Raw genomic sequence first — 22,889 nt, forward strand, 5'->3', positions numbered from 1 at the left:
GAGCTAGAGGAGAGCTCACTCGCGCCCATATCCAGCGACGTAACAGTCCACAGTGCCTGCTTCACACTGAGCGGCCAGCTGTACAGCAAATGTGCCTTTCCCCTCTCTGCCCCAAACCGTCCCGCCCCTCCGGTCGGTGCCCACCCCCCTTCCCCCCTTACACCCGGGATGACCGGGTCACAAGCCCCACTCAGTAAAGGAAGAAGGCTCCGCCCTGACTTGGCTTGCGGCTCACTGCTATCACCAGCCCCGACTAAACTGTAGAGGTGACCCCCCCCCTCGCCTGCCTAACAACAACAACTTCTCTAGGATGTGGTTTGTTTTGTTTACAGGTGTCCTTCAGGGCGAATGGAGAAATCTAAGGAAAATGAAAAGAAAAGCCTTTTCACCTTTTGAGACGGCAGCCTGTGCGCCACGGAGGGACATTTGAAACAGTATGATAAATGGAGCACAAGCGACCCCCCATGTGAGGCTCCAAATGTCATAGTTTACAGTGGGGTCAAAGTAAAGCAATGGGGATTCGTGATAGCATGCTGATAAAACCCCGAGCAGGCTTTTGTGTCATTGGAAGACCTCCAAACGTCCTCTTAAAACATCACCTAAAAAGTACATTGGAACCTTCAAAGCCGAATGTCCGCAACGTTGTCCGATTAGGAGTTCAAGCTATTTTCCGTCAAAGATGTGACACAAAAGTCATTCGTCACCATGACTTCAGATTTCGGCATATCTCACAAGAACATATCTAAGGCTGGATTTAGACTGCAAGTGAAATAATTAAGATTTTTTTCCTGTCAGCTTGCACTCTTGGGATATAAGTCTGGGAAGCGTAAAGAAAAAAAAAAACAGCTTTGGATAACTTCAGATCAGAATCAGGCCTCTTACAAATGTGGATAAATATCTGATACGGGTCAGGTACAGTACCTACGATTGCGATGTGAGTGCAGCATAAATGCAATCTTGGCCTCACTGAAATAATTCTATCGGTGACATATACACACCTGTGTCTGCCCATTTGATAAACATCCGTTGTGAATCTATACGGCTAAAGCATAGTTAAATAACTTACACGATTTCCAGCAGAGATGTTATGCTGTTATAATATTATTTTATTTGCCTCTTAACTGGAGCTCATAGGAGGGAGCACATAACTCCAACTCCAAATGAGAAATAGTATGCGTCATTAGTAAAGTATATGGATATAGACAAAAAAGTAGTCCCAAAAAAATGGCCTAAATAATTACAGACACACACTATCACATATACATGCTCAGTGAGTAGATTTACTTTATTTTAGTTGTACTTTATTACTCTATATTTTATTTTACGCTTTGTTATGACAGATACTGTATGAATGTTCAAATGTTCCTTTGAACCCTACCTGCACAGTTCATGAAGGTAAGTAAAGGCCTGGCACGGATTATTTTTGATTAAAATTGATCTCACCGGGGGGGAAAAAAAATGCTATGACTTGGAAGTCCACCGGTGCAATCGAATTTGTATGTTCCACTGTTAAACTTCCCCCAAATGGAGCTACGGTGAGGTTTCCTGTCTGAATTATACATAAATATAAAAGATTATACAGCGACGGCGGCAGCTGAAAGCAGTATAAATCTGCGCGTCTCTGGAGAAAAATTGGACACCCTCGATTCTGCGACCGTGCCATGCCAACAAAACTCTAAACTAAAGAGTGGCCAGCTGTCTTCTGGCCTGCTATTATATTGCTCCTTGGATGGTGGCGATATCATTTTTTTTTTTCTCCCTCCAAAGGAGTATCCCACCAGGTCCCCAAGCAGAGCGGCCAGCTGTACGGTAAATGTGCGCTGATCCATCTGGGCCCAGGCGGGCTGCGACCTCCATCTTAAGACGCTGCTGTGCACCGCCACCTTGCCCACACCTGACCCCCCCCCCCCCCCCACTTTTTTTTTTTAATACCACAATCTTGAGTAGCCGGTCACTTTACGTGCCATTCACAACCGTGACCGTCCGAGTGTCATATCCATGCATGAAAACGTGTAGCAAAGGTTGTGTTTAGGGTGCCGATGACATTACAAAGTCGCCTCATATGGACATGTCCGGCTGGGACGGGATGGGGTTCCGTTGTTCCGTAGCTACATTAGCGCTATGGTTATGCAGGGCCACATGACTATATATAGAGTTATCAGTGTGAAGTGACACCATGGAGGAACGGGCCACGGATGAAAACAACACCCCTATGAATCCAGCGTCTGCTCCATTACCTACGCTAATAACGCTGACAGCTGAGCGGAGATGACCCCGGCCCCCCTGTTTCCCCTCTCCCGTGCAGATGGCCATTAAAGAGAGAAAGTGTCCTTTTTTTCCACCAGAGAAGGTATTTAGAGCTTTTCCAAATTAGTAGGTTTTTTTTTTCACTGCGTTTTTGGCCCAGACTAGTTTTGCGGTGATTATAGGTTGGATTGGATTCAACCCACATTCTATGTTAAAAGGGATGCTAACATTTTACTCGGCTGATGCACCGACACTTTTGCTTGATACCTCTCTCAGTTAACTTTCACCAACCTGGTCACGGCAGCTGACCCCCACTCCCTTTCTGATTTCAATGATGGTAACAACCTCATTACTCCGCTGGCATTTATTTGTCTTATTTTATGGTGAACAAACCTCTAATGTAGTAGATTTAGACCGTATTTAATTGTCCATGTTTTTGTTGTAGTAAACCGTTTATATGAGTGCGCACTTAAGATGTTAAGACAGGGTGTTTCATCAGTCTGTATCACTTTACAAAAACTCATGTCTTAAGAGTAGCAAGATAAAATCTTCAAGTTTTCTGCAGCGGTGGTCTTTGTCAGGCCATTGCTACGTTCCAATCAATGTGTTTACTTTTTGCGTGGTTTGCATTGATTTCATTGCTTTTGACTGATGACGACGTTCACTGGAAAGTAGAAGGTGTTTTGTGTCTTAGAGTTCTAATCTCCTAAGTACAATTCAACTTGTGAACAAAGTGGAAATGAACACTTTTACACAAAATAACAATTATTTATCCCGCCAATGTCACTACGCCACCTTAAAGACTTACTCTAGAAAATAAAACGCATCAGAGTCCTCAGTTTTTACTGGTTCGATGTGGCCCGCATTAGAATTGTCGCGTTCTTTTGAAAGACTTAAAGCCACCCGTGCTGCCGCCGTAAGAATGAGTCCTGGGCACGTGTTCAACGCAGATTACGGATAGAGTGTTTGGCAAGAAACCGAACACCATTGCGGTGTATGCCGCGTAACCAACGGTTGGTAAATATTGAACATTTGTGAAAAATATAATAAACCATTTATTTCTTGGATTTTTGTGTTCACATTTCTATACAAAAGTGTAAGATCAAAAGCTTTCAGGAAATATATTTTAGATTTTCATATCTTTAACAGTATTTGAAGTATAAGTGAACGTCAAGTGACTGACTTATGCAACAGAGTGAGGTGGAAAACCAACCAAGCCGAGTCACCGTAAACTTCAATGAGCATAATAAGCGTAACGTTATGAATACCAGTCTGACGGCGTCGATCAAAAGAGAACATTATTACTTTTGCAAAGTCAGAAAATAGGATACAGATCTTGTGTTGGATCTCATATGATTGTCCAGGTGCTCATGTTGTGGCCAGTCGGTGCATTTTCCTTTCTTTCCGCTCTGTGTATTTGTTCCACAGATATTACAAAGTCACTTTAGGACAAACAGTGAAGCACACGTGTGGCTTCCTCCACATTTTACAAATCGTCAAACAAACACATCCAGCAGACACCCTTTTGAGGAGTCTGATGGAACGCGTGATCATGCGGAATACAAAGCGATGGCATATCAGAGGAGTAAGACATCAGACAATAACCCAATCACCTATCCTCCTGTTATCTTAAGCTGCCCGAATTCTACTATTACGGGGGAGCTGTGTGCTCGCGCTGCTGAAAGACATAAAGTAACCAGTAGGGGGGTTTGTTTTCTACCCTCCCAGTGTGCTCCGTGCCCGCCTTTGCAACAGAAAGGACTAATGCTGGCATGGTACTGTATTAGGCACCCCCAGTAGAATAGTGGGTGAGCAGATTGCAAAGATGAATACAAAACACACACCTACACTCTGGGCTCATCTCTCTCCTTTGCAAATGCACGGCGGCATCAAAATCACAAATCACATGCTTCTGATTGTTTATGCACAAACAGTGGGCCCCTGATAGAATTGCCTAGCGGCCCTGATAGAATTGCCCACCGTGTTTAAATTCACCTGCGCCTAGAAGCGTGTCCCAAACAGAGAGGCGGTTTGGTTCCAGATCAATGAGTCTCTCCCCCACTGAAGACAACAGATAATGCAGTGTAATGAAAGAGCCGCCAAACGAGCTGAATAAATGAATGAATAAAGGAATGTGAGACCAGAATTCAGATGCCTACTTACTGCAGGCGAGGAAAAAAAAAAATGTTTTCCAATTGTCTCGTCTTTACAAATGCTTCTGCCTGCATACAGATGACAAACAACGGCAACCAAAGATTTTTTGGCAAATGCGGATGTTTGCGTTTGCTGTCAAATGGATGTGGGGTAAAATAATATGTAATTTGCATGATTGTTGGGCTGCATCATGTAATTTTTTTAATATATACACACATATATATATATATTAGAGGGGCAACGAGTAATCGATTAATCAACAACTACTTGAGTGTCAAATTAATTGAACACTAATAATCGACTAATTGTTTAGATAACCTTTTTTAATTTAAAATTGTGCCCATCCTCAGAATTACAGTTTCTCAACAGAAAATATTCGCCAATTTTTGTAGTCCTCCATAAAAGCTGACTGATTATCTTTGTGTTGGATTAAAATAAAACATTTACCGGTACCTTTTACTTTGGAAAGTGATGATCAACATTTTTGCCAATTTTCTGATATTGTTACGAATTAAACCAGTTCCTAAATCTTAATTCATTTACGTGTGTGCATTTTCTGTACTGTCAATTTGAAATATTGTCCTGTTGTGAATGGAAATTAAAACTTTTTTTTTTTTTTAAATCAATGAATTGACAAAATAAGAAAATAATCAACAGATTAATCAATTAAAATAGTTAGTTGCAGCCCTAATACATATATGAATGAATGTGCAGTAACCAGGTGAAGAGTAATGATGCATGACCCAAAAACCCAAATCATAGAAATTCAGACCGTCAAGACATTTTCTTCCCACTTTGAATCATTTGAAACATTTCAGCAGTCTCCACAAGCATGCTCACAACATTTTCGATCATTCACATGCATGGGGAAATTAAAATGAATTGCTTATGTTTATGGATGCACAACACTTGGGGATGAAGTTAAAATATTAAAGTAATTCCACCTAGTTTGTGATGTGATCCAGAAACTTGTGAGCCTAAATGAGACAGGGTCAAATATTTTATTAGATTTTTCACACTATGTGGTTCATCCTCAAAAATGTTCTTTTTAATTTGAATGTTTAAATGGATGATGTTGATCACGGTCTCAAGTCTGTTCCATATGACATACAGCAGAAAATCACACACCGCATTTCTTACATAAGTGAAAGTTTAAATGCAGAATGTTGATGACATGCTTGGAAACAACCTGTTTAATATTATAGAAGCATCCTGGAAAGTTACGACAGCGAATTCATTTCGATAGCACAGGCTCACACACAAATGAAAATGATCTCCTACCGAGCATATGGTTGGCCACGTGAACTTGGATGTCCCATTCGCTGTAGAATACCATTTGGCATTTGATGCACTGGTATGTCTTCTTCTGTAAAAAAGGACAAAGACCGACAATATGACTCATCGTAAACAATAAAAATACAGCACAAACATAATGGTCATAAAGAACGAGGCACAATACCTCTTCAGTTTGCGATGGACTGGATCTGGGCATTGGGGACATCTGGGGTGTCTTTAGCTGTCCACTGCCGCTGTCCCCTGCGTGCACCGTCTGGACGTGGTTATGCAATTCTGCCTCGGACTCAAACTTCACGTTGCAGCTCGAGCACCGTGTCTTTGCAGCCGCCGTCGAGGATGTCGAAGAGGACGAGGACGATGAGGAGATGGCTTTGCCTTTCCCCTCACCAGGGCTGAGACTCTCTCCCTGGATCCATTGTGCCGTGTTGGGCGCTGGAGTGGTGGCACCCCCATGTTGCTGCTGTTGTCTGCCTCCGTTCATCGTCGGGCTGGAGCTCTTGGAGCCAGCGCTGGCCACGCACGATGCGCAAAGTCCATAAGGCAGACCGTTTATGTCCAGCTTGACCAGGTCCTGCTTTGAACGGAAATCTTTCAAGCAGGAGGCGCACTTGAAAGGTTTTTGGACGTGATGTAGCTGCTGGTTGTGATTTATGACATTGCCGCGCCCAATGGATTGGTTTGCGGACATGGTCCCCGTTTTTTGCATGTGGAAGGTCCCGTGGATCTTGAGCTCCAATGTGGAGGTGACCGTCTGCATGCACACTACGCATCGGAAACCCGTCAAGGAATTCCTCAGGTCAGGGTGCATCTGACAGTGCTCCAGGAAGTCCTCCTCACTATGGAGAGGCATCTTACAGATGCGGCAGCTGCCCGTGTCGAGACTTTTGCTGTGGGTGACCTTGTGCTCAGTCAGGGTGAGCAAAGAAGGGAAACGCTCGCCGCAGATGGGGCACATGTAGTGCTTGACGGGCCCAAGATGGGTCTGCATATGTTCCCTTAGACCAGCCTCAGAGAAGAAGGTGCGAGAGCATACGTTGCACTTGTGGTTTCCTTTGATCATTTCAGCTTTCCTTTTCATCATGGCACTCTCGCCAGGGCGAATGTTGTGGTCCCTCAGCTGGTGGTTTGTGAGAAGTGACTCCATTGTGTAAGAGGCCCCGCAGATGTCACAACTATACATGGGCTCGGCAGTCTCCACCTCTTCCTCACTTCCGTCATGGCTGTTCTGAGACTCCACTGCAGATCCTCCTGTAGCCCCTGTGCCATGGCTGTTGGTGAGGAGACCTTGCAACTCCGCCTCATCTTTCGGATGGCCATCCGCCCCGCCGACAGCAGAACCGTTGGCACCGCAGTTCTGGGCCTTTCCCTCAAACACACAATGTTTCTCCCTCAAATGCTTCTCCAGCAGGACTATCGCATGGAAGGCCTTGCTGCAGAAGCGGCAGTTGTACTTCTTGCTGTGGGTGGTGATGTGACACTGCAGCTCCACCTCCGTCCCAAATGACTCCCCGCAGAAGATGCAACGATGGGAGCGGCCTTGGTTTTCCAGGTGGCTGTGTTTGACATGTAACTGCAGGTCGGTCTCGTGCCTGAAGTCCCAGTTGCAGGAGGTGCAGCGGTACACCTTCTTCTCGTTGCTGTGCTTCACAGCTAAGTGGAGTTGAGTCGAGACTTTTGAGTCAAACACCTCCTGACAAAGAGTGCAACGAAAGAACACAAAGGTGTGCATGTCCAGCAGGTGCTTCTGCAGGTCATCCACGGACGTGAACTGCTTGTCACAACTCTCACAGATGTAATAGGTGGAGGTGATTGTGAAGTGAATGGTGACATGCTTGAGCAGAGATTCCTGGTTTGGGAACTCTTTGTTGCACTGCGGGCAGGTGAGTTGAGGCTGCAGGCCGTCGAGGTGTGTCTTCAGGTGGGTCTGGAAAAGATCTAAGTTTGTGTACTTGGCCCCGCACTGGTTACATATGAACTCGCTAGAAGAGCGTGTTGCGGCGCCGCCTTGCTTGAGCATGGACGCGTGTTCTACAGTTATTGGAGACGAGGGACTGAGAGCGTGCAGCGTCTTCTTTCCATTATTGATGTAGTTGAGTGCAAGGGGAATGTTCTTGTGATTCTCCTTGATGTGCTTGTTGAGCTTCAGAACACTGTTGAATATGGGCGAATTTGTGCAGTACGAGCAGGAGTATACCTCTACAATGGGCTCCTTGGGGGTGACAGCCAAAGGAGAGTCGAAACGCAGGCTACCCCCGTCACAGTGAGTCTGACGAACATGCTCTTCCAAGGTCGTCTCTGTCAAGAAACCCATGAAGCACTGGGGACAGAAGAAGGCGTTGCTCTCCTTGGCCACGGGACTTGGAAAGCCGTGCGAGCAGCGGATATGCTCCTGCAGGGCGTTGAGATCACTCAGTATCTCAGGGCAGAAGTTGCACTGAAGGAGAGAGTCGGATAAGCCGGCCAGTAGGGCCGCGTGGCCTTCGGCATTGTGTACCTGCTTCAGGTGTTCATTAAGATTTAATAAGGAGGGCAGGACTTCCAAGCAAAACTGGCACGTGTGAGCCTGCTCCGGCTTGTCCAGGTGCATGGTCCGTAGGTGAATCTGAAGCACAGCCAAACCGGAGAACACTTGCTTGTTGCAGTACATGCAACTGTAAGAAACCTTCGGCTGTTTGGCAGCTCGCCCCCCAATGTCCGATGCGTTATGAGCAGCCCTCTTCCTCCTGCCCCGCGTCTTGGGGACAGGCGGCGCTGTTTCCACCATTGTTGAGCTGTCAACAGAGAGGTTGGAGTCAGGAGTGGTGCTTGAGACAGAAGTGTAGCCCACAGTCAGCAAAGAAGGGCTGTTACTATGGTTACTAGATTCAGGGAGCTGATGGATGTCCATGTGAGCGTAGAGGTCTTCAACAGACAAAAAGTGCTCGGAGCAGATAGCACAGGAGTGGCTCTTCCGATCCCGGCTGTGGGCCTGGTCGATGTGGGTCAGCAGGGCACCTTCGTCGCTGAAGGGCTCGTGGCAGTAGATGCACTGAAGGGTGGCACCCAGCCCTCCGTCCTCTGATGGGGAGCACTCAGGGTGACACTCGGCAATGTGCCTTTGAAGGTCTTCCGGGACATCGAAGCCTTCCTCACAGCGGCTGCACTTGCGCGTCTCTTTCAGCTTCCAGTCGTCAACTCTACCGAGGCTCGTGCCGCCGCCCTCTTTGCCCCTTTCGTGCACTTGCATGTGGCCGTGCAGTGAGCTGGAGGAAAGGAAGCCTCGGCGGCACACGGGGCACTTGTGTGGTTTGTTGGAGGCGTGAGTTTTCATGTGGATTTTCAGGTGGTCGCTGCGGGAGAAGGCCGAGTCACATTCGCCGCAGTGGTACTTCTTGTCACCGGTGTGCAGCTTGACGTGTCGATCGCGGCTGCGCTTGTGCTTGAACAGACGGCTGCAGAAGGTGCAGCTGAACGGAAGCTTGTCACCGTGGCTCTGCTCGTGACGTTTCAGGAAGCTTAGGCGGCTGAAAGACTTGTTGCAGAATTGGCACGGGTACGGCAGGCCTGGTCCTCCTTCGTCCTCTCCGAAATCGTAGTCCTCACAGTGTCCCGGAGATGTCTGATCCTTACTGGAGGGTGATGACGCCGGCCAAGAGCATGACGGGTCGTCCTCGATGTCTGCGCCGTCTGGAAAGGAAATAGAAAGGAAAAAGAAACAAGGTTGTCAGTGAGGCTATTGGAGGGGGGGGGGGGGGAATGGTGGGGGACTATACACGTGTTTACGTTAGCAACCCATTAGTCTCATTCATTTGCATATACACTAAAAGGTGGGTCACTATTGTGTTGTCGATCATGCTAATTGCAGGTAGGATGTGAATTGTTTTGTATTTTAAATAACATTGAACAATGCCTCCCTGTAGGTGTTATCCAAAAAGTTACAGTAAAACACACAATTGAAAGTATAATTAGAGATGATAATACGAAGAAATACTTTTACCACAATTAACCTTGTATGTGGCCATGTAATGGCTTAGCCCACTGTGACTCATAACACAATCTCTCTGACATTTAAAGCCAAAGCAAGACAGTGGGTGTACTTGAGGATGTAAGCCTGGCATGAGGTAAATTAGAACATTTCTATTATTTCTGAACAGCTACAAGACTATAAAAAAAAATAAAACAAATAAATACAAAATTAAAAAACAAGAGCCTTTGAAACAACTTTAAAGCCAGATGAAACGCAGAAGAAAAATTCTACACTGGTGGCGGTGGGAGGGAAGATTAAACGTGCAATTTCAACCACAGCCATACATAGCCTTTAGGAAGCCTCCGCCGCAAGACAAATGATTTTCATGAAAAGTTGAGTGTTCAGAGCATCAGTCAATACATGCCCGATTATGGAATGAACATTATTATCATATTTATCAGCATGCAAAGCTGCAAGGCAAGTGACAATGGTTGAAAGAATGTATGTTTCGAAGAGGAGTCAAACAAGGGACAAAACACAAGTGAGCTTCTGTGGTCTAATGACTTGGTAAAAAGTCAGTGTACTCCAGGAGTTGGGAAATGTGACAAAGGTTCCCAAACAGTAGCAAAGGAGTGGTAAATAGTTGCTGATCTTCCTAATACTGTTCAAAACTGTCACTAATCGTCTGTCTTTCGCAAACACTTTCCCAAAGATCTGCATGAATGTTACCAACACGCATGAATGTTACGAACACTCTAAGCATCGCTAAAATGACAGAGGCAACCCCTTGATTTTCGCCAACAGCTGGGCTCAAGCACCTTGCGACCCTGAACAGGAAAATCGGTATTGAAAACAGATGCATGGATTAACTATTTTCAGGAATAACTCCACACTATGCTCCTTGTTTCTCTATTGTCGCTACTGACTTTCTAGCTAAAATGACTTTGCAGTTAGACTTACAGCGCCATCTGTTGCTGTGGCATTTACTGTATGTTTCTGGGGGAAATTACTTCTTGAAAATCCCTGTGTGCGTAACCTCACTCATTCAAGGGCAAGCAGGTGCTGAGAATCACAGGGGACGCCAACAATACTGCTTCCATATGTGTTACAAATACTTGACGGTCTCTTAATACGCAAATGTGCTGACATTCAAGCAATGTTGCATTGTACAGTATTATGACTGGAAAACACCACTTCCACAAGTTCAAAAGGTTACAGGCCACTTCTTCCTGCTGTCCACTTCCAAGTGCTCTCGACTTCCTTACCTAAATAAAACCGTGTAATCCCAACCCCTTCAGAAAAAGCTATGTCAGAAGGCCAAAACTTAGAAATGGAAAAACAAGAGGAAACTGCAAAGATTTATGAAGGAAGGAGGGGTGGTGGTGAAGGAAAAGCTCTTTGCAGGAGCCAACCTGCAAAGAGTTGAGCTGACAAAACCAAGTGTCTCCTCTTCCCATCGCTGTTGTTTTTACAACGTGATCTGCCCTTCATCAGGATATCATGCCCTCTCCGAACACTTGCCCCCCCATCAGGGCCTATCTTCAGGAAACAGATGCAGTCGGAGGAGGCCATTCCCTTGTCCCCACCCCCACTGTAAATTGCTGAAAGCACCACATTGAGAGCCCACCTCCACAACACGGGCCTCCTGAATACCTTCCCCCGCTGGCGAGGCGCCCACTCTACGCATCTCTCTCAAGGTGCAAACCTCGCTTGGTTTGCAAGCTTCTATACGTGCCTCTCTCGTTGCTTTGCGGGAGGGTGGCTGACTCAGTGCGATGCCCTCCTCCACAGAGGGGGCGGCTCTGCCCTCTCTCCCTCTGCCATGGAGACAGTGCATGAAGAATGACCCCAGTCAATGCCTTACAGTCAAACGTATTGGCGTTAAGACAACGCTATAAAACAAACAAACAAATGGGCCTGTATACAAGGTTAAATGAAATTCGACGGTCCTAAATGAGGATGCATTTGCCTTGGGACGCCGTCAAGCTGTCGTTTCATTGTTTGCTTATTTGCTTGATGTCAATTATTTATTTAGTGCTGTTACCCCAAGGACATATAAACATGAATTTGAAAGAAAACATAGTAAAAGGATTTTGTCTTTAGAAAAGAGAATGAATGATCATGTTCGGATAGTTTCCCAAGTGATATTCTCGCATATGAAAGCAAGACAGCGAGACAACTGCCACTCAAAGTCGACCAAAATGTTCGGAGAAAAATGTGCTCCAAAGTCAACCACCCTGACGTCGTACAATTCAGACTGTGACCTAATTTGTGCATAAAAATTTGCCCTCAAGTTGTGTAGTCCGGAATTTGAAGAACATTTATGTGGAAAAAACATGAAAAATACCTCTCAAGTCAAATAGCCCAGGATTTGTACAATTCAGAAATTGAATACATTTTCTCTTTAAATTGACGGTCCCGGATTAGGCCAAACATATCCTGGAAATGAACGAATTGTACAATTCTCCGACCGAAATTATCAGCAAAAAAAATTACCTATAACACACAAGGCTTATGATGGCGTACAGTTTGGACAAGGACCAGAATATTAATTGAAAATGTCTCTTAGGAGGTGTATGGTTTTTTCTAAATATATATATAATTATGATATATAATACTTTTGAGATGGCAACAATTTTGGAGGGTGACAGATTTGTTTCTGTTGCCAATATTTACCATGGGAAAAAAAGTAACAAGTGTACCATAATCAAAGTCCAAAGAAAAGAGGTTTGACCATAGAAGTTGAACTATTTATGATGTATGAACGATATAATATCCCTCGAGGTTGAAAGGTTCTGCTGCTGTAAAGACATAGTGACTTAGTTCTTTGTTTTAGTGGCAGGACAATAAAACCAAGAAGAATATATTTTTTTTAGTGCAGGTTGATTCTCTCGCTCTCTCCCACACATACACAGAAAACAGAGATAGAAGTCCAATGGCCAAAACAAGTATGTGAACAACCGTGGATGAAAGCGCAATCCTTCCTCAGGAGACCGTCAGAGGAAAGAGAGAGACAGACTTGTTTTTTTCCCCCTTCTTCACCCTGACAAGAAATGCCCAGGCCTCAGCAGCAGCCTGAGTAAATAAAAGAACGGGCCTTACTTCCCAGTCTCTCGGGCCGGGGGCCTGTGCACGCCAGCGCTCTCTGTGCTGCTGCCAAAGGGGATGCTGGGGCCTGAAAAACTACACCCTGCAGCTGAAGGGCTGTCTTTGTTGGACTGCCAAGGCCTTCCTGAGCATCCTTCAGCCAACAGCCTGTCACATCCTGGGAGGAAGACCTCCATCTTAAGGCTTGTCTCTCTTTGGGAGTTGTGTCCCTACCCCTCAACGCCACCGCCACCTCCACCTCCCACTCACTCCGTTAAATGTCTCCTATATGGAACAAAACAACCCCAACCGTAGGGAGTGTGCCATCGTCGTACATTAGCTGGGGAGATGAGATCTTAGCTTACTTAGATGACGGAAAAACAAGCACAGCAACTGGAAGGGCATTCAGTAGTGCAGAGACCTCCACCAAGGTGCAAAGATTTTGGACTGATGGAAACACAAAGGAATCCAAGCAACAAATATTTGTATCCTTCATGTACAAATGGGAAATTGTATTAATTAAAGTCTCAAACGGGGTTATGAAATAGGAAAATGCCATCCACACCAAAAGCTAAGGTACCACGAACAGAAAATGTGGCCCATGCAGCAGTGTAACATGAAGCTCTATAGTCTATATGGGACAATTTTATGACAAGGCCATTGACAGCAAACAGAGAATTTATATTGGACCCACATTTTCAATCCAACATCCGCTAATATTAAATGCATCCGTACAATGCATGTTCCACCCAAGTCGAACGTCCCTGATTTCATACAACCGGAATCTAACTTAGCCAACTTTTGTGGCGACGAAAACCCCTGGCCATGTACTTTTCGAAATTCAAACAAAATACATGGACAAACCCTTCTGACATCTTTCAATTTGGAATTCAACTCAAATATTCAAGGAAGACTATGCCTTTAAGAGGTTAGCTCTTAAGCCAAATGTCGCTGATATCAGACAATTTGGAATTCTACGAAAATATGTTGGAAAAATATCCCTCAAGATTTGAGTGCCAATAAAGTCCTACATATTGGCGACATTTTTCAGGAAAAGATATGCTGTTGATGACTGAACACTCCTGTGGTAGTGGAGTTTGGAATTCAAGCAAAATGTTTGATGATAAGACGCTAAAGACGAACTACCCTGAGGTCATACAACTCAGAATTCAACCAACATTTCATTGAAAAATATGCCTCTAAACTCACACAAATATTTGCAGTCGTAACGACTGCCATGCATGACACCATGTGCGACTCAGCATACCTCACCTCGATTTAGCAGCCATCAAAGGGTTAACCCTTTTTTTTTTCTTTGGCTTTTTGTGGCTCCTTTCCAAGATTTATTCCAGGACCAGACTCAACTAGTGGTAATGGGAGAAGCCAAAGCAAACTCAAAGGTTCATGGAAATCAGCGGTTTTGTTGTTTTGCGTAATGCAACCCAAACAACGCACCGACAAACTAATCGGCGAATGCGAATGCAATACCTCTTGTATTCATCCTTTAGTTTAGCTCTAGTAAATTTCATCAAGTTCCATACATGCAGAGCACTATATTAAAAAACCTCTTCTGTTTACAGAAGTAATAACCATATATTTTTTCTCTCGCACGCAGGTCTGGAAGTTTCCCGTAGCAGAGTGAAGTGTTCTTTGTGCTCTGCTTCCTCTGGGTTCATTCATAGTAACCTTTCCCAGAGTAAATACTCCTGTTCAAATAAAGCCCTTAAATCTGGGAACAGGTCGTCTGCCATTTTTGGACTCCCAAACCCAGAGGATATGTTTTGATTTATGCCTGCTATTAATATATTGGGGTCTTAACAAAATACATAGGCATATTTTTAAGAGAGCATGACATTAATTTGGAATAGAAATGCATACGGTGGTGAAAAACATTTTTGGTTTTCATCACCTCTGGATAATAATGATCAGATCCTGAGAAATGTGATGAGGTGGAGATTTATGGATTTATGCAAGGCTGCCTCGCAGTTCTGATTCGCGGTTTGCGTCTTGATTTAGGCTCTCATATGTGAAGTTTGCAAGCTTATTAAAGAATTGTCTATTGGTGGGAATGCGAATGCTTATTTGTGTCCATGTACCCTGCAATTGGACGGCGAACAGTCCAAAGTGTAGTTTAGGACTGACGGTAACGCTTAAATCCACATTGTAGCTTCATCCACTACTTCCAAGGTGTGGCAGACTCCAGTTCAAAGCTCTTGTAAACTACATCTTTGTGTGTATGCTTGTCATAAGAGATACTGTATGTGTTGAGTGTGACTGTATTTGTTGGCACATGGGGGATTGGGGATTCATTGAATAAACAAAAAGATGACAACTTGTCTGATGTAACACCGTGACCTCCCTTCATATTCACAGACATGATCGTTTCTTTTTGTAATATTATTATTCCAGAAGTAGCAAGCATTTCCCCGCGAGACAACCACATGTCATCTCAGCACTTTACCTTTTCTGATGCCCAAATAGCGGCGTGTGTCTGAACAACACACTCGTCATGTACAGCGCGCTTTGTGACACCGTCACTTAAGATCGAATGCAGGATGCGGCAAAATGAATTTTCACATTATACAGTATCTCAGTACCCTGACTGAACGTGTGTTTAAGGGTACTTTGAAATAACTTCTTTCTCACAAATACCTGCCACTCATTTTAAGAACTGCTGTTACCCGCTAGCATATTAGCGGCAGGTAATCCTGAGATTGTGACATTTGCCTCTGCATAATCCAAATATGGCACCGAAATATTTATCTGTCATAGCCACACCAAGTTTTGCATACGAAATCACTTTTAGTAGATGTGTGAGATAGTATAGTATAAATGTTTTTATTGTTGTTATATTGTTAGCCAGCTAGCTAGTTGGTTAGGTGGCCAGCTAGAAATGCAGTCAAGTCTGCCAGCTAATTAGTGTGCTGTTAGTTTGCCATCTTAGTTGCTAGTTATCAGTCAGTCCAAACCAGTTATTAAGATAGATAATTACGTACCACAGTTTTGCATCATACCGGATGACTATGTAATGTTTACGGTTGAACAAACGTTGTTTTTTGGGGTGTCCTGAAAAGTGATTGTTTTGGAGGTACAAAGATTAGGTGACAGTGATAGTGACAGGAAGAAATGACTAATTTAAGTGAAGAAATCATAAATGTTTTGCACCTATTATTCCTTTAAACACAACATACCTTGACGCATAACTGACAAATGTCAGGTCCCCCTCCGCATACGAGAGATCAATCAATGCTACAGGATGAGAAGGGAGGGGTTTGGTTAGTGTGTGTGTGGGTGCGTGCGTGCGTGTGCATGAGTGTGTGTATTTATGAGCAGTGCTAGATAGAGGCCAAGGCAGGAAGTCAGGCGATGAAATAAGACTTCACTTCCTGGGGTTTCATCAGCAAGTTCCTGACATCACAAGCCTTAAAGTGCAATCAGAGACGGACGAGCACCAAGCGCCGTCTGGAGTCTGGACTCTGAGGTCTGAGCGTTCATTACGCCAGCACCCTCGTGGCCCCGCCTTTCAGTCACGGGGAACGCGGCAAAGCGTCAACTACTTTGTCCACATTAGCCATGTCCCCCAGCTCAGACATGCACACTTGGTCACTGTCCCAGAAATCACAGTGCCCCAATGGCACACTGGAAAGTTAGACAAATGGAAGGCAACATCCGAGGAAAAGTAGGGCGACCGGTCATCATTTACTGTTTTTTTTTTGTTTTGCTGTTGTTTTATTAGGTGGCCTATGATAGTGAGACACCATGACAAATGGATTACATACTGTATGGCAGACATGCCCCTGACACACTCATATACTTCCCAAAAAATGACATGAAAAAACAATAGTAATATTTACTTCTAGGAGTGTTGAATGAATATTTCATCAGCATGCTCACATAGAAGGGGGACCACGCACTTCCTAAACAGATGTGTTTTGAATATGGACAAAATACGTGCCGGCCCTCCAATAGCGAAAATCAATGGGCATTTGTAGTTCTTATTTATTTTTTTTTCTTTTAGCTTCTTACCTCCACTTTTTTATGGGGGTGCAAAGTTATTTTGCCAGCTAACCAGTTAGGATACGATTAGTTAGTTAGTGGCTATGTGGTTAGCTCGTCTTTACACTAATGATCTAGTTAGTTCAGCAGGCGGCTAGCTAGAGTATCGGTCACTGAGCTCATGAATTACTTAGTTGGTTAGAAAATTATATAGTAAGGCAGTCAGTCGGTAAGCTAGTTGACAATTATTTAATCAGGTGGCTGAAGACTCTGTCAATTAGGCTAGGTTCACACCACAGGTCTTAATGCTCAAATTGTTTTTTTTGTTTTTTAAATCCATTTTTTTTGTGTAAGCGTTCATATTACATTATAAATGAGACCTCGGTTTCTCTTGTGTATGAACATATGCTCCTCCAAAGTGACCCGCATGCGCAGAAGAAGAGATGACGTCACTCACGATGTAGTGATTACCAAAGTAAATGTGGTCCAGCTGTCGGGGCATTTCTACAGTGGAGTGATTCAGTAGGAGGTAGAAATTCAGTATTTGGGGGAAATTATGAGGCGATGCTTTGCTATCTCATTTCACGGAGACGTCATGAAAGAGGATGTCATGTCATAATCGTATGTAAAAAAATGAATCAATCTGAACCGTGGCTGAATTTCTACTATCACCATAAATGTCCACTTTATGTTTCATGTTTGAAGTGGGATTAAATTAAAGTTAAATATAAAGTTAATACTGTTACTCAATACAACTTTGCAGATTCGAGAGATTCCAGCACTTTTTCTCCGCCCGCGAGTAGCGCATTTTGGGCTGAGGATCATGTCAATGTCGGATATACGCAACGGTTCCGACTTTGGTCCCATTGCAAAAAATCTGATACACATCCGAGCTAGGACCATATATGAAAGTGGCCCAGGTCGCATTTGAAACACTCGGAATTGAGCCGTTCAGTCTGTCATTAAAAAATCTGATACATGTCGCGTATGGGCAAAAAAAAAATCAGATCTGGGTCGCATTTGCCTGTGGTTGTAAACCTAGCCTCAGTTAGTGATTTATTTATCCAGGTGGCGAGCTAGTCCGTCTGAAAAGCCAGTGAGTTTGTTACGAAGTTGGCATGGTAGTCTGTCTCTCAGTCAGTTAGTTGTTACTTAGTTAGCCAGGTGGCAAGCTAGTCCCACTACCAATGGGCTAGTTAGTAGTTTGGCAGGTGGCTAGCTCATCTGTCCATCAGTCAGGTAGTTAGCCAGATGGTGAGCTAATGGCTCAAACCAAACTAAAGAACAGATGCACAATTTAAAAACATGATTTGCAGTGCTTTTTTGTGAAGTTGCTAGTAGCGGCAGTCTGGTCTAAGCTTGTGGTAGAGTGAGAAGAGAGAGGAGGTTGAGGCATTAGTGCAAACAGGAAGAAGGCTGTCCTGCAGGTCTTGGCTTGTCCAGTGGCCACAGTGAGTCTCGCAGGGGGAGAGAGGAGGATGACAATCTGTCCCACAGCATGGCCCCTCCATCGCCCGCCTCACTGCACTGGCTCTAAGGGAGGACAAGGTGGGCAGGACGTGTGTGTGTATGTGTGTGTGTGTGTGTTGTTCCCTCAACACTGCGGCAGATCAGGTGCAAGATCCAGCAATCCATTTTGTGCTGTTGCTAATGCCTGCTCACTGCGTGCACTGTACACTTCTATTCCCTCTCTTTTTTTTTTACTTATTCGAGTAAATATGACTTATGTATCAGCTTGGACAAAAAGAATTGTTGGGCGTGTAGAAATATGCTGATTTATACGTATGGAGACTTCATTATATGGCCACTTCGTTAGAAAGTTTCAAGGGACAAGACTCGAAACTGAGCTTAACTGTCAAGTGAATTCAGTGGGGTAGTGTTGGGGGGCAGGCGCCTGGGTGCACAATTTTGGGAGAGTGCGTAATTTCAAATAAAGACAAAAATATATCCTAAATAGTCATTATAATGAGAAAAATCCCAATCTGCTCAGAAAACGGTTGGACGCCAACAATCGTAAACATGATGCCTGTTAGTTCCACCTTTAATATTACAAATCCTTATATATGTGATCAAAATCGAGTTGGGTGGAGCCACGGACTCCGTGATTGTGATATGAAACAAACGCAAATGAGTGTCTGTAAAACATTTCTCACAAGTCATTGGCTACCATAAAATATGACAAGGAGAGCTTACAACCTTAATGTAGGTAACATAGGCTAACACTTAGCCTTTTATTTATTCTACTACCAATACTCTTTCTTCCAGCAATCTAGATACCACATAGCACCATTCTGCCTCTCACAGGTCAGTCTCGGTATTACGGCAGACAACTGATTTGGGGAGGAGTTTGGCAATTGTCGTTGGAGGCATTATGTACCACATGTGGTGTTCCATGTGTGTTATGTCTATTACACCACACACTATAACAGCAGTGAGCACATATACATTTGCTCGTTGTGTGGCGTCTTCCATTTTTAAACAAATTGGCTCAGATATTTAAAAAAAAAAAAAAAGTCTGTGTGCTTTAGCAACGACATGTGAAAAGAAAAATCTGCCCCTTGCTTCTTGACCTGTGACTTCTGTTTTTTTCCCCTGATTAATACACAGAGGTTCTATTTGATATCTCCTCAAAGGCGTCCATGCTTGTCAGTGGTAGAACAACAGGAGACAGCCCGGGAGGGAGACAAAAACACAGAGAGCAGAGCGGGAGGGGAAGAAAAAAGACGCACACACATACGAAAAAAAAACAAGCATCTACTCAAGCAAGGCGATGTATTTTCATGCATCCCTGTCTTAAATGTCAAGATTTCGTAACCCTCAGTGACTGCGGTGTTGACACCTCTCCAAGGTCCAAGAGAACCTGAATTTATTAATAATTAGCTCAAAACAGACATTTTTTTCTTTTTCCTGAGAGAATCAAATTTCACAAGTTCTTTTCCAGTCACTCTTCTGCTATTTTATGTTGGACTGAATCCCAGCGGCGGTCAATGAACGAGCGATTCAGATGTCGCATCAGCCTCGCCGCTCCCTCCTCTCCTTAATCATGCCTCTAATACCCTCCAGATGAATAAACAGCTTCATCCCTCCTCTCTGTGCGAGCCAGAAGGCTCCTCTCTGCACTCTTGAATCCAACTTTCAAGCAGAGAGCAGCAGCAGCAGCAGCAGAAGACGACGACGCCGGGGCGCGAGTGAAAGATGACAGATGGAAGGGTGGATCAATGTGGGGGAAACGGCGCAAACGGCAACGTAACAAAAGCCGCGGCGAGATTTTCTGCTTTTTTCCAATAATTCGTCTGATCTCTCACTCGACACAATTACCACTGCGATGAGTCTCCTTGTCTTTGAGTAGACTCCGGCAGACATGCTTGAGCTTTTTGTGCAACCTTGTTGCCTCACACTGTGTCCACAGACTGCACAGGAAGGGGGAAGGGGATGGGAGGTTGGCGGGTGGTTGGGGGTTGCTGGGGAGGCGGATGCTCCCTGGAGAACCAAACAGGCCCTGGACCAGCACTTCCCTGGGCCCACTAAAGCGTGCCAGAAGACTCCCAACATGTGTGTACAGTATGTGAGCACAAATGGCTGACAGATTTCAGGGTTTGCTTTGTTTACGCCTTCCCTTTTCCATTGTGTCCACGCTGATTCCTAATGCTAAAAAGCGCAACGCAAATACATGTGTACGCACTCGCGCAGGCACGCGCCCGACTCTTCCTCACTCGCATCTTCGTGAGGCCGGACGGAATACAAGCAGGCGAATGACTACGGGGCATTTTTACTTATTCATCCATCACTGCAAATTGATTTATTCCTGTTTAGCTATTTATCAGCAGAAAAAAAAAAGGAACCAACTTCTGATTGTGTTTGCTAAGTGGCAAACTTTCAGGGTCACTGTGGAAGGAAAAAGAGATGATCCTACATTTTAAAAACCTTCCTCCTCCTCCCAGATCCTTAATGGGAGCTCCTAATTTGCAAGAAGGCAATCACTGCTAGGCTTTACTTACTTAGTAACACATCACCACCACCTGGGAGGCTATTTGTGTTTCCTTCCCAGGAGAGGAATTTGACAGAAACACCAGCCAACACCAAATCACAGAGGCACTCAGAGGAGTGAAGACCTCCGCCAAGGCCAAACAGGCGAACTTGGATCACTACTTCTCGCTTGTTCTTTAATTTTGTCTCAAAGAATTGCGCGCTATTCAACATGATGTAAATAATATTACAAAAATAAGCACTTAAAACACTTATCATTTTTGTCACACAAGTGTAAAAAAGTTACATAAATTGACATCACACTTAAATGGGCACCCAAGACCGAGTCAGAGTCCAAAAAAAGAAAACGCAACATTGCATGAAATAAAATGTAGCTGTTACTGTTCCATTTGACAGGCTCTTTATAGCTTTTGAAAATATCGTGATCAGCCCTGATTTTTCGATTGTGTTATAATCTGTGATCACCACAACCACGTAAACGTAATTGTAGCCAATTAGGAGTCATTTAAAAGTCACTCCCCACAAAAAAAAATGACAAGGAAAAGAGTTTGCAACCCAAATGTCATTACCCGATAAGCTAAGTTAGCCTAGCTTCTTACGTTTATTTTTCTACTACTATTCTTTCTTCTTTGTATTTTTTGGCAGTCTTGATATTCTGTGGCACCATGCCTCTTTCAATTATCTTATGAGGTGTGTGGCGTGTTATATTTCGAGTGCACCACACACTATTACAGCAGTAAGCACACCTGGTGATTTTTCCTCTTGTGGGGTCCCTTTCATTTGAAAAATAAGTCAGATGTTAAAAATTGGTATGTGTGTACGGACAATGGATCCCCGCTCACTGCCATTGAAATCTATTTTCTTTTAAAAACGCTGGTAAAGAGCATGCGGGTGTCCACTGTACCCCACTTAAGCGACATTAGTGCGATCCAACTCTACTGAATCTGTAGGAACAATCCATCAATCTGGGCATCTTACAGTGATGGACCCCTTCCAGGGATCCTGATACAGGATAGTGACTGCATATATAATCACCTCCCAATATCATCTATCACTGACAGCAACACCCATATCAGATAATTACTTTTCTTTTCTTTTTTTTTTTTATCTGCCTGTCGCAGACAGGAAGTGCGGTGCTAATACGGGGCTAATGTATTTTGCTTCTGTATGGCTATAATTGGAATATACAGTGAGAAGGTAATAAAAGTGCTCAAGTTGCTATCTGAATTACCAGGAGAATATTACAACTAGGGTGACCTTTAATTAAATTTGGTGTGCAAATATGGTGATGAATCAGCAAGGGACAGTTGCAGAGACGTTGTAAAGCCAACAGTGGTAAACTCCACTGGTCAGAGGTGTGCAGCCTTTTTCTCAATTTGCATTTCTTTAAGGGCGACGGAGGTGATCTTGTGCAACCGGGGTGAGTGTTCTGTTAGAGCTCAGGTAAGGTGTTCTGTTTACTTCTAGAAAATGAAATGCACCAGATCCAACCATTGAACACTTTTTTTCCCTTCAGAAAATGCAAGAACTTGGTTACTGTAATGCAACGTGACAAAAAGAAAACATGGCTTTCTAAATATGGAATTCTCTTGAGTTAGCACTCTGCCTTGGCCTTTATATGTGTGAATGTTAAAATAAGACTCTCACAAATGCATACAGTACTCTGCAAAAGACACAGGTAGTATTTATAGTTCAATGGCCTTTCATAGCAGTCAAATTAACATTGTGAAAGAGTAAACAGAAGATATTTAGGCTTCAGTAATTAGTGTTCCATTTCATTTTGGCGAATATACAGTATATATATATATATATATATATATATATATATACATATATATATATATATATATACATATATATATATATATATATATATACGTATATATATATATATATATACATATATATATATATACATATACATATATATATATATACATACATATATATATATATACATATATATATACATACATATATATATATACATATATATATATATATACATATATATATATATACATATATATATACATATATATATATATACATACATATATATATATATACGTATATATATATACATACATATATATATATACATACATATATATATATACGTATATATATATATATATATATATATACATACATATATATACACATTTATATATAT

At 43.4% G+C, this 22,889-nt stretch overlaps 1 protein-coding gene across 1 annotated transcript in view; it reads right to left on the reverse strand.

Annotated features, from left to right (window-relative positions):
- The window catches only part of LOC147141066 (zinc finger protein 521-like), a 136,431-nt gene that overhangs the window by 66,112 nt on the left and 47,430 nt on the right, over window positions 1-22,889 (reverse strand). Inside the window, exons 5-6 of the mRNA XM_086043850.1 lie at window positions 5,861-9,363; window positions 5,683-5,767 (exon numbers count right to left, since the gene is read on the reverse strand). Of these exons, the coding sequence (XP_085899976.1) occupies window positions 5,683-5,767; window positions 5,861-9,363 (3,588 nt within the window). The remainder of the gene's footprint in view (window positions 1-5,682; window positions 5,768-5,860; window positions 9,364-22,889) is intronic.

Source organism: Filicampus tigris, chromosome 10, assembly GCF_054856515.1.
Source record: "Filicampus tigris isolate MCC_2025a chromosome 10, RoL_Ftig_1.0, whole genome shotgun sequence".
NCBI classification, from domain to species: Eukaryota; Metazoa; Chordata; class Actinopteri; order Syngnathiformes; family Syngnathidae; genus Filicampus; species Filicampus tigris.